This window comes from Carlito syrichta, unplaced genomic scaffold (assembly GCF_000164805.1).
Source record: "Carlito syrichta isolate Samal-C Ts95f unplaced genomic scaffold, Tarsius_syrichta-2.0.1 Scaffold304455, whole genome shotgun sequence".
In the NCBI taxonomy this organism is placed as follows: Eukaryota; Metazoa; Chordata; class Mammalia; order Primates; family Tarsiidae; genus Carlito; species Carlito syrichta.
This window is the reverse complement of record NW_007248551.1, coordinates 156,131-168,374: the sequence shown is the minus strand read 5'-3', so window position 1 is coordinate 168,374 and position 12,244 is coordinate 156,131. Positions and strand designations below refer to the sequence as shown.

At 54.7% G+C, this 12,244-nt stretch overlaps 2 protein-coding genes across 2 annotated transcripts in view; both read right to left on the bottom strand.

The window, feature by feature from the left end:
- Positions 1–254, bottom strand: part of DLL3 (delta like canonical Notch ligand 3) — an 8,464-nt gene extending 8,210 nt beyond the window's left edge. The window contains exon 1 of the mRNA XM_021713320.1: positions 191–254. Within this exon, the coding sequence (XP_021568995.1) occupies positions 191–254 (64 nt within the window). The remainder of the gene's footprint in view (positions 1–190) is intronic.
- Positions 255–5,626: 5,372 nt separating this feature from the next.
- The window catches only part of TIMM50 (translocase of inner mitochondrial membrane 50), a 6,994-nt gene continuing 376 nt past the window's right edge, over positions 5,627–12,244 (bottom strand). Inside the window, exons 2-12 of the mRNA XM_021713319.1 lie at positions 11,950–12,035; positions 11,301–11,451; positions 10,747–10,778; positions 10,511–10,532; positions 9,050–9,108; positions 8,846–8,965; positions 8,382–8,486; positions 8,181–8,279; positions 7,172–7,328; positions 6,749–6,855; positions 5,627–5,833 (exon numbers count right to left, since the gene is read on the bottom strand). Of these exons, the coding sequence (XP_021568994.1) occupies positions 5,732–5,833; positions 6,749–6,855; positions 7,172–7,328; positions 8,181–8,279; positions 8,382–8,486; positions 8,846–8,965; positions 9,050–9,108; positions 10,511–10,532; positions 10,747–10,778; positions 11,301–11,451; positions 11,950–12,035 (1,040 nt within the window). The 3' untranslated portion in view covers positions 5,627–5,731. The remainder of the gene's footprint in view (positions 5,834–6,748; positions 6,856–7,171; positions 7,329–8,180; positions 8,280–8,381; positions 8,487–8,845; positions 8,966–9,049; positions 9,109–10,510; positions 10,533–10,746; positions 10,779–11,300; positions 11,452–11,949; positions 12,036–12,244) is intronic.

The following is a 12,244-nucleotide window of genomic DNA, read 5'->3' as shown; positions in this document are numbered from 1 at the left end:
AGGCCGTAAACGACCGAGGGTACGTGTGTGGATGAGGCTGGGTTGGGGAGGCCCCCGGGGGCAGCCGGCCGTGGAAACGAGGAGGATCCGGCGCTCCTTGTGGACCCCTGTGGGCCTGTGTGTGCGTGCGTGCGTGTTTCCCCCTCCCCGAGACAAAGCCACCCTCCCAGACCCCGCGCCGCGGACGCACCAGACGCCAGGGCGAGGAGCCCCCGCCTCAGAGGGGGCGCCCAGCTGTATGTAAATGCCGCCATCTGCCGGGCGGCCGCGCCCCTCCCCCCTCGGGCCGCCGCTGGGCCGCCCGTTTGGCCTCCGGAAGGTGTGAGGTCAAATGGGCAGGAAATTCCGTCTTCGCCTCCCAGGGGGCCGCTCCACAGCCCCGAGCGAGTTGGGGGGGCGCCCCGGGACCCTCCTTAGTATTCCAGGACCTCAGCAAGAAAAACCAGTTGGAAGCAGATGTTCCAGCCCCAGCCCTCTCTGGTCATAACTACTCTGTGCGTGGGACAAAGCCCTTTAGATGGAGTAAAGTCTTTTTTTTCCCCCCCGGAGTAAAGAATGTTAATACTCAGAGGCTAGTAATTACAGAAAGAAACACAGGTTCAACGTACATGTTTTTCTTCTACAGGATTAAGACGTGGTGACCAGGGAGGCAGAGCTCAGCAGAGCCAGGCAGAGTAGGTGCTGGGGAATCTCTTGAATTAAGGAACGTTAGTCTTGCCGGCTGCAGTGGCTCAAGCCTGAAATCCCAGCACTTTGCGAGGCTGAGGAGAGAGGATTGCTTAAGCCGAGGAGTTCGAGACCAGCCTGGGCAACTTGCTGAAACCTCGTCTCGACGATAAATCAGAACATAAGCTAGGCATGGTAGTCCGCACCTGTAGCTCCAGCTACATGGAAGGCTGAGGCGGAAGGATGGCCTGAGCCCAGCAGGTAGATGCTGCTGTGGCCATGAGTGTGCCACTGCACTCCAGCCTGGGCAACAGAGGGAGACTCCTACTCAAAATAATAGTAATAATGTAATGATGATGTTAGTATAGTTGGGTGTGGTGGCTCACTTTGGGAGGCCAAGGCAGAAGGATTGCTTGAGCCCAGGAGTTCAAGATCAACCTGGGCAACAAAGCCAGACCTCATCTCTACAATAAAAAACGTAGCTGGGTGTGGTGGCGCACGCCTGTAGTTCCAGCTAGTCAAGAGGCTGAGGTGGAAGGATCGGCTGAGCCCAGGAGGCTGAGGCTGCAGTGAGCTGGGATCTGTCCACTGCACTCCAGCCTGGGAGACAGAGTTAGACTCTAACAGAAAGAAGGAAAGAGAGGGGGAGAGAGGCAGAGGGGGAAAGAGGAGAGGAAAGCAGAAAGAAAGAAAAAGCAAGCAAGCTGGTCTAAAGTTTCCTCTTGAGGACACTGGAGTTGAAGCAATGGCTGTGGGTCAGACTGTGCAGACCATCCCAGGCTCCTTTTCTTTCTTTTTTTTTTTTTTAGTTGGAGTCTCACTCTGTTGCCCGGGCTGGAGTGCAGTGGCCTGCTCACAGCCACCGGAAGCTCGACCTGCTGGGCTCAGGTGATCCTCCAGTCTCAGCCTTCCAAGTAGCTAGAACCACAGGCCTATGCCACCATGACTGGCTCATTTTTGGATTTATTGTTGAGGTCTTGCCAATTGCCCTGGCTGGACTCAGGCAATCCTTTTGCCTCTGCCTCCCAAAGTGCTTGGATGACAGGCGTGAGCCATTGTGTGCAGTTCCACTTCCTTCCTTAATTCCGCTTTCACTTTCAGATTTCATGTCCTCTAGGAACTCTTCCTAACATTCCCCAAGGGAATCAAGCACCTTCTCTAAGCTCCCACAGCCCATTGTGATTCCTCTCCTGGCCCAACCCCTCTGCCTGTGTCCCCCCATCCTAGCCCTGACCGCTCTGGCCTTTGGGGTCTTTCTAAACACAAACCTGACCATGCCTTTCCACTGCATAGACTCTCCTATGGCTCCCAGGGCTTTAAAAACATATTGTGAAGCCGGGCACGGTGGCTCACGCCTGTAATCCCAGCACTTTGGGTGGCTATGGCGAGAGGATTGCCTGAGCCCAGGGGTTAGAGACGAGCCTGGGCAACTTGGCGAGACCTTGTCTGTACAAAAAAATGAAAAAATTAGCCAGGAGTGGTGGCACACACTTGTGGTTCCAGCTTCTTGGAAGGCTGAGGCAGAAGGATCACCTGAGCCCAGCAGGTCGAGCCTGTGGTGGCCATGAGCATGCAACTGTACTCCACCCTGGGCAACAGAGTGAGACTCTGACTCAAAAACAAAGCATAAAAGTAGTCTCTATTGAAGGCTTGTGATGGGCATGGGTTTGCACGTGGATTCTCTCCTGTGCACGGTGCGCTGTAAGGGCTTTCTGAGCATCTTTTTCCTTAGGCTGTGCTGAGATGATACCTGAGCAAAGACCTAAGGGGGAGGGATAAGCCCACAGACCCTGGGAGAGACGCTTCAGGCAGAGGGAACAGCAAGTTCAAGGCCTTTTCTTTTCTCTTTTTTTTTCATTCCTGGCAACTCACATATTCCCATGGCTCTCCTTCCCATTCCACCTGATCGCTGCTCAAATATACCTTCCCAAAAGGCTTCCCTGACCAGTCCACCCAGCCAAGTCCCCACCCCACTGCACCTCCCTACGATACAGTATTACCCCTTGAGAAATATCTGAGCACCACCTCCTGTCTGAGGATACCAGTTCCATGAGAGCAGAGCTTTTTAGCTCGTTTGCTCACTGCTGTACCCCAGCACCTAGAATGGGGCCCGACAGTGCTCAGTAAATATTTGTTGAATAAGTGAGTGCGTGAGGGAGGTACTATGATTAACTCCCATGGTCTCCCATCCAAGCACTGACCAGGCCTGACCCTGCTTAGCTGAGATCCGGGTGTGCATGGTGGTATGGCTGCAGGTAATTAACCCCTTATGGCTGAGGAAACAGATGTCAGGACCTTGCCCAGGGCCACAGGGTTCACAAGGGGTATGACCCTGGAGTCAGATCCTGTTGGGGGATGCCTGAACTCTGGTGCAATCCTGCCCACAGCATACCACAATGCAATGCAGCCCGTGTCCAAAGCGCTTTAGAAAACACCTCGGCCATGTTGCCTCTGAGGCCTCCTATGCACGTCAAGCCCTTCCCTCCCCAGCTGTCAGGTGTGCCTTGACAGCACCATCCCTGAGCCAGTGCCAAGGTAGGGGGAGAGGTCCAGGCGGACTCCCCGGGCACTGAAGCAGGTGTGGCCCAGAGTGCCAGGGCCCTAACCCCCAAGGGACACTCTTGACCATGGGGGTGGGAGGTAGCCCTGGGCCAATGAACAACTCAACACTTCACGTCCTGGTGAGCAGACAGATCCGAGTCACATTTCAAAAGGCCCCTCAGAGGGTTCCGTGGGACTAAGCTTGTCCCCCACTGTGGCCGGCAAACACACACACGTGTGGTGGTGCTCTGACCACAACCCACAGGATCACACTTCCCAAACACAAGGCTTCATTTCCACCTCTGCTTTCAGTCAGGACAGTCTCCCACTTCAAAGCTCCCTGCCAGTAAGCACAGGCCCCTCCCCTCAATCCTGTGACTTACCAAAGCTAGGGAACGTGAGGATGTCAGAAAGGCTCCCCACAGACTACACAGTGCACCCTGGACTGGGGTGATGTGCAGACTTGAATTCTTTGTAGACACCTGTGAACCTTCCGAAAAAATTAGGTGCAGTTTCAATCTGGCCCACAGTTTTTCTTTTTGAGTTGGAGTTATACTCCTTCACCCAGGCCGGAGTGCAGTGGCATGTTCACAGCCACCACAGCCTGATCTGCTGGGCTCAGGCGATCCTTCCTCCTCAGCCTTCCAAATAGCTGGAACTACAGGCACATGCCATCATGCCCTACTAATTTTTAAAAATTTACCGTAGGGATGGGGTCCCGCCAGGTTGCCCAGACTGGTCTTGAACCCTGGGCTCAGGCAATCCTCTTGCCTTAGCCTCCCAAAGTGCTGGGATTACAGGCGTGAGATACTGCACTCAGCTGGCCCAGTTTCAAATGCATTTTACTTATAACAAACACCAAGGAGAGTTTTTTTTTTTTTTTTTTTTTGAGTCAGAGTCTCACTCTGTTGCCCAGGCTAGAGTGCAGTGGCACGCTCATGGTCACTGCAGCCTCAATCAGCTGCAGGCAATTCTTCCCCCTCAGCCTTCCAAGTAATTGGAACCACAGGCACACACCACCATGTCCAGCTACATTTCTTGATTTATTGTAGAGATGAGGTCCTACCAAGTTGCCCAGGCTGGTCTCAAACCCATGGGCTCAGGCAGTCCTCTCACCATGGCCTCCCAAAGTGCTGGGGTTATAGGCGTGAGCCACTGCACCTGGCCAAGAAGGGTCTTTTCAAAACTTGTAACTGGTACTAGCACTGGATGCTGTCAGAAGAGACTGGGACAGTGTGGGGGGAGGTAGTTTGCACAAGAGATAGTCAGACTGGTTCAGGATATTCCAATCCGTGAAGAATCGGTATGGCCTGGTAATGGCAAATCCCACGTGAATATATAGCCTAAATATGAATGATCCCATTAAGTCCTCACAGTCACTGCTAAAGTACGTCGTCACCCCACCTTAGAGATGAGGACACTGAGGCAGAGATGCCTTGCCTAAGGTTCACACAGCTAGCACCTGAGTGCCTACATGGGGTGTCTCGTTTGGCTCTCAAGCCTCGCCTACGGGTTTCGTATTGTATAAATGTAGAAACCGAGGCCCTGAGAGGTGGAATGACTTGTCCAGACCACAAGCCAGCCAGGAAGTGGCAGAGCTTGGCTTTGAACCTAGGCACTCTGGAACTTGTATTCCTGAATTCACAGCAGTGACATCCAGTGCAGGAGCCAAGAGACACATGTGGCTATTTAAATGAATTAAACTAAAATCAAACTTAAACACAGCTTCTCAGTCACTCCAGCTACACTCCAAGTGCTCCATAGCCCTGTGTGGCCACGGGCAACTGGACAGTGCAGATATGGAACACGGACTGGACATCACAGGAAAAGCCACTGGTTTGTTGCCATTGCTGAGATGGAGTTAAAGAAATAAAATAAACACATAAGTAAAATAATAAAAGTGCCACTGGAGCTACATGGCCTGCCTGGGCTAGTCGGAGCCAACATTTAAAAATAGGGAGATTTAACATAAAAATCCCAATTTCTGGCTTTTTTTTGAAGGTGGAGGGTCAAGCAACTCCAGGCCCAGTCTCCTGGACTGGCAGGAGCTGAGCAGCGCTGCCTTCTTGACAGGGGCAATCTCTGGTCACCAGAGTCCATGGGCCACGCTGCAGTATCCACAGCAGCCAAGCAGCTACTGGGCTTTAAAACGCCCAGTGCCACCCTCTCTTCTCTTCTCCACACACGGAAATCTGGGATCAGAGAAGCTGATGCACTCTTTGCAGATCACACAGCACAATGGAAGACATGGCAGAGCAGGGAGCCAGGCTTTCAGAATCCCAGACGGGGGTTAAAACCACCCCGGATCCAACAAAGCACCCACTCTGTGCTTGGCAGCAGATCAGCCACTGTGGGACGATGACCCGAGTCCCGGACCTCACCCCGACGCCCCCATCTGGAGACTTTCGGAACACAGCAGTTGTGGCGTCTGGGATGCGCTTTATTGGACATGTGGCTGCCCACGCCTTGGTCTGGGAGCACTGTGGCCTTGCACCCAGGCCCTGAGTTTAAGGAGGCCCCGAGGTCAGGGCTGCTTGGAGCGAGGCCACAAGCGGCTAGTGAGCGAGCCGAAGAAGAGGTTCTGCTTGTTGGACTTGGAGAGCTCGGCCAGGCGCTGCTGCTCCTCCTGGGTCGGGGACAGACGAAGGACGGAGGGTCAGCTGGGTGGGCAGAGCCTCCTTCCAAACCCCCAGATCCTGAGCCCTCAGCCCGGGGGCCACCTTTCCTGCAGATCTCGGCCCAGCCCAGACACTGGCAGTCAGCTCTGAGCCACAGGCACTGTGTCTTCAGCTGAACCTCAGCAGCTTCTCAGGCCCCGAACTCTCCTAAATTCCCTTCCCCAGATCCCAGGGGCCCCTCCCTCGAATCTTGGGGCCCTATCCCAGACCCTATTACCCCAGCCTGGATGCTGGAGCAACCCCAGGCCCAAACCCCATGGCCCTTCCCACCAGACCACTGTCCTTCTCCTGGAGTCCCCAGTGCCCAGCCCTGAGCTCCATGACCTGTCTGGATGCTGGAGGGCCCCCAGGACCTGGATGCTGGAGGGCCTCCAGGAACTCCTTCTCTGGGCACTCGGGGGCTCCAGCCCCACACCCAGGAGCCACCCAGATCCAATCCATACTCTTAGCCCCACTTCCAAATGACCAGGGTTCCACCAAGACCATCAGAACTCCTTCCCCACACCCCAGGCCAAGTGCCAAGGGATCCCTTTTTCCAGACTTGACCTAAAACCCACAGTCCGCCTCCCAAGGTGCCCTAGACCCACTCAAGACTCTCGAGAGGACCCTCTTCCAGACCTATCTCGAGTGCTCGCCGTTTCCCACCTCCTGTTCTTAGAGCAGGCTGCAGAGTCAAGCATGCCCTCCTGACAACAGCCCTACGAGCAAGCCTATTACAGTCCCTGGTTACAGACCAAGCCAGAGAAGGGATCTGCTCAAGGTCACATGGTCAAGCAGGGTGCTAGAGACAAGGTGCTGCGCACTCCTCTTCCAGGAGCCTGAGCCTGGGCCTGGTCCTCCGGCCTGGGGCTGTGGGCACCAACCTGCTCTAGCCGGCTCTGTCGCTGTTTGAATGCTGCCAGTGGGTCGTCCTCCAGGGCGTAGTGCTCCAGCACGGTCCGGACGTCCTCCACACCGTTCAGTGCGATGGCTGCGGGCACAACAGGTGGTGGTCAGCCAAGCTTCTTGAGGCCAGAGGAGGTGGGGTCCATAAATATCTGATACTGCGGGGCCCGTGCTATATGGAATGTTTCTCGATGCTCTGAAAGGGCCCCCCTGGACATTCTGGAGTGTCCCTAAACATTCCAGAGAGCACCAGAACATTCTAAGAAGCTCCTAAGGACTCTAAGATGTTCGTGGTCCTCCTGCATCTCAACCACCCAGTTTTACATGAAAGGCAAGCCAGAACCAAGCATCTATCTTTCCTCTTGAGGGTCAGAGGCCAGGAGGTCAGGGATCAGCCTCACTCTTGAGGAAGGCAGACAGGTCCAACAAGACCCGGTCGTCGGAGTTGCCATCCCAGGGCCGCAGGGCAACCCCGTTATAAGGCTGCAGGCGGAAGGCTTCCTTCTTGCAGTCCACAACCACCACTCGAGCTGGGTCCCGATTCAGACACGAAATGTCCTGGAAGTGATGAGAACTGGATCAGGTCTATGTCTGCGCCCACACCAAGGATTCACAGAGGGAAATCTCACACAGATGCACACTGGGACCACCATGGCAGGGCCTCTCAAGACCAGCCTTGGATGATGATAACAAGCCTCCAAGGGAGCTGGGGTGCTGGTCACACAGATTCCTAGACCCAGGGCCCAGCACTGAGCAGGTGATTTGGAGGTTCCCTGGGAAGGGAGGTGGCAATCTTGTGTTCAGCCACTGCCCTGGGTAATTGTGATATGGTGGAGGTTTAGGAAATTCCCGGGCAGGCTCGGTGGCTCAGCCTGTAATCCCAGCATTCTGGGAGGCCAAGATGAGTGGATTGCCTGAGCCTGTGGGTTTGAGACCAGCCCAGGCAACTTGGCAAGACCTCGTCTCTACAATAAATCAAACATTAGCTGAGCATGGTAGCGCATGCCTGTAGTTCCGGCTACTTGGAAGGCTGAGGTGGAAGGATTGCCGGAGCCCAGTAGGCCAACGCTGGGCTGGCCATGAGCATGCCACGGCACTCCAGGCCTGGGTGACAGAGTGAGACTCCAACTCAAAAAAAAAAAAAAGAAATTCTCACCAGATAGAGAAGTGCAGATAGATCTGCCACAACATCCAGGAGCCACACAAAGACAGACCCTACTTCCCCCACTCCTGCTTCCAGATTCTGGGAAAGAAGAAGGGTGCTGAGGCCCAGCCAAGACCAAGCCCATGTCCTGCCAGCAGGAATCGAATCTGGGCAGAACCACACATCAGGTTGAGGCTAGAGTCAGAGCTTCAGGCAGCGCCAGTCTCCCAGATCCCAGAGGCCCACCTGTGACCCCCACATGGTACCTTAACATGGTGCCCATCCATGTATCTCGTGGCGTCCCGGAACAGGCGGTAGGAGATGAAGCCATGGGGGTCCACACTGTCAATGAGCGGAAACGCAGTCTGGGGGTGGGAAGAGGGAAGGAGAGAGAAGATCAGGCTGGGCCCTGGCCCTCCAGACCTCCCAACCCCCGCAACCATCCCTCCCCTGCCCCAGAGCCACACCATGCCAGTCTCTGATGTGAAGATGACGATTTCGTATAAAGGGGCGAGCTGCTGGAACAAGGTCTCGATGCCCGGGCGCTTCTTAAACCTCCAGCCAGTGGCCAGCTGGGGAGATAGCAAAGACAGTGACACCGAGATCCAGAGGCCCTCAAAGTTCCCAGGAAGACAATGACTCGGCCTGCATTTGTGCTCTATCTTGGGGATTTAAGAGTTCAAGGGCTGTGACTTGAGGGTCTAGGTCCTGGGACAAACACTGAATCCTTGGCAGCACGTTGTGTCCAGGCACACCTATAACCACCCCACAGAGGGGCACTGTCATGACGGTCTTCTCCCAGCTGAGGAAAGCAGGGCAGTGAGAGGTGACACCCCTCCCCAAGATCACACACAGGCCAGGGCTGAATCCCATCTCCCCACCACCCAGCCACCTGGGCCTACCCCCAACCGCTGCCTTCCCCAGGACACACCGACCACTCAGGGTGCAAGAGGACGCCAGTGAGCTCCAGGACAAGTGTGTAGGGCGGCTGGTAGTACGGCTCCTGCAGGGGATCTGGGAGAAGGCAAGGGCTGGTGGGCTCGATGATCATCTGTGGGAGAGGTACAGGACGGGGTACTCAGGCAGGGAGGCTGGGGCTGGCAGGATGGGGGCTGGGCCCAGGGCTTCTGCTCACCTGTCTATAATCTTTGAAATATTTATATGTCCGGCGCAATTGCTGTACCAGAATTGGATCTAGGAGAACACCAGGCACAAAGGATTCCAGGTAAGTTGCTGCTCAGCTTCCCAGACAAACCAGGGCTCTATTAGCTACAAACCAGCTCATTTCTAGGTCCAGTGACAGAAGGCAATGATATACCGCCAGGTAGGAACAAAGGAATCTATCTACCTGCCCCATTTGAAGCTGAATACTTATAGCCACACCCCATCCCATGTATAAATCGAAATGTTTATACACAGGCCCACTTAAAACCCACATACATATAAATCTGTTGATGCTGTGCCAGGATATTTGGTCCACTTTGAACCACTAGGCTTCCAGATCTGCCCCCTTTAAGCCAGTATGCTGAATCTAATTAAAAAACAATGAATATATAAAGGCACCTGTATACTTTAAACCAGTGGTTCTCAACTGAGAACAATTCTCTCTCTCCCTCCCTGTGGGGAATTTGGCAATGTCTGGACACATTTCTGATTGTCATGATACTGGTATCTAGTGTGCATACGCCCAGGATGCTGTTAAACATCCGACAGTGCACGGGGCAGTCCCCCGCAACAAAGAAATATCTGTCAATAGACCAAGGGTGAAAAATCCCAGTTTAAATGAATATACTGAATCCAGTTTAAAGTAGTAACTCACGTGACTACTTACTTCAATACAGTATTTTTAGTCCAGTTCTATCTACGGGCCTGTCTCTTAAAAACCACAATCTTGAAACCGGTTAAGCTAGTAAACACACACTTTAAACCTGCCCAATTTCAATCAGCATATTGATTTGTTTTAGCCAGTATGATTCTCTATCTGCCCAGCTAAAATCAACAGCACTTATCTAACTGCCCAGTTTAACACAATGAATGTATTAGCATGCCTGTTTGCAAACGTTGGCAGCATAGACAAGTGGCTTTCTAGACCATCAACTTCTGGGAAGGACCAGGTGTGATGGAAGTGCCAACTACTCTGCAGTATCTGATTTGTTAGAAACTCCCTGCCATAAACTGGTTAACCAAAGGGGGAGGGAGGAAGAAGACATTGTTTTGGAAATGAGGAGCCGGATGGGGTAGGGGATTGGTGGCTAAAAAAAAAAAAAGCGGGTCATAAAGAGGAGGGGGCTAGTGACTGCAGATGCTCAGTCTATGGCACAGGAAGTCATGTGTCTGCAGACAGGTGGCCGTCTCCCAAGTCCTCCCACCCTGGGCTCTCCTCCCCCATCTGTCCTGACCATCTGCTCTGGGGCTGAGGGGCCAGGGAAGGGGCTTGGGCTTTGTAATGCCCCTCCCTCCTGAAGCCATCCAGCTGCTGGCTCCCCCACTCCCCCAATGGAAGGAGGAGGAGCCAGGGACACCAGACGGGAAGGGAGAGGTCCCTACAAATGGCAGAGCTGGGAGGGGACTCCAGAATCTGTGCTTGTTTACTTACCATTGTCGAACTCATCAGGAATCTGGGAGGTAGAAAGAAAAAGGGAAGGTGTTGGGATGGCAGAACCCCATCACACCCAGAAAAGGAACCTCCAAGAGCCCTGGAGGAACGGGCAAAGGCCTCTGGGAGGGAGAGGCTCATTCCAGACCAGAAATGCGCCTAAACAGACCAAAGGGGACCCCCCCTCATCCACAGGCTAGGACTTCTGGCAAGACCTCAGGCTCTTTCCCCCTCACCTTGGCACCGGTTTCATCCACAGGGTTGTTTCCTGCAAGGGAGACAGGGATGCATGAGAGGAATTGGGGTCCAGTCTCCTGAGTCTTGAGGGGGGACGGGGACAGGGGCCTGGACTCCTGGACCTGAGGGAAGAGAGCCAGAGGCACAGCTTCCCAGATTCAAGGGAGAAAGGGGCTGGCAGCCAGGATTCCTGGGTCTTTGAGAGAAAAGGGGCTGGGGCTGGGGCTGGGTCTGCGAGGGACAAAGGAACTAGGGGAAGGGCTGGACTTTGGGTGTTGAGGGAAGACAAAGTTTAGGAGGCTGGTCCTTCCCTATTCTCCCCTCTTCCTAATAGCCTGGTACAGGAACCAGCTAGAAGGAGTAGAGCCTTAACCAGAAGGGAGAAGAAAGACTTCCCAGTTTCCCAAGGTAGGTGTCCTAGTTGGCTGCCCTATTGAGGAATGAAGCAGGGAACGAAGATGAGGTAAGTTCTTAGGGGATATGACGGGAAAGTTCCACAGTGGATTTGGAAGGTCAAAAGAGCAAAACTGAGGGGCAGGGGTACGTCCCTCACCAAAGATATAGACGACGCTCACGGTCCCACCAGCTCCGAGCAGCCCAGCCAGCCAGAGTGCAACTTTTTTGGCATAGCTGGGACCCTCTGAGCCTGGCTGCTGCTGTGTCCCCTGTGTCTTGGTGCCCCCGCGGCTCCCAATCTCTGCAGCCTGCGGTTGAGAAAGAGGAGGTGGGCCAAGAGGGGAGAGGTCAGGACGGTTCTAGAGTTCCCAGTCCAAGAAGAACTAAGGCCGGGAGCCAAGAAGCAGGCTCCACATAGCCCTGGAGGAGCAATCAAGAGGTTGGGCCCCAGGATGCCAGAGGTTCAAGAGCTGACAGGCAGGGTGCTCAAGATCCTGGAGGCAAAAGGCCCGGAAAAGGAGAGCAGGCAGAATAAGGGAACAGAGGCCCTAAGCATTGGGATGCTTGAAGCAAGGGGACAGAGGGCACACAGGGGACAGGACGAGGAGTTAAGACATCCGGATGCCTGAGGCTCAAGGTAGCAAGAGTACAAGGGGAAGGGATGGCGGCGGCGGCGGCGGAGGGGGCGGGCAACTACTTGTCTGAGGCTTGGTGAAACAGGACACAGAAGTTATAGACTTGGAGGTCAGAATGGCTGGACCTCTGTCAACATGGAGGCAGGTAGAATCGGAAGCCCGAAGGCCTACCTCACCACCACCACCGCCGCGGTGAAAATGCCCCCAAGGCCAGGCTGGGACACTAGCGATCCAAGCCCCTCCCTCCCAAGTATCACCTGAGTGGCCATCGAGATGGGGAGCAGGTGACCCCTCTCCACCGGCGCCCACGTGGGTGGGAGGTGGGGTCTAGAGGACGCCCCTGGACCCCTAGCATCCAGCCCCGGCTAGCAAGCGCTGTCAACCCGGGAGGCGGGGAAGGGCCCCCAAACGCGGGCGGTGTTTCATTCAGCACCCCGAGGCGCGGTGTCCCATGACCCCCAAGCGG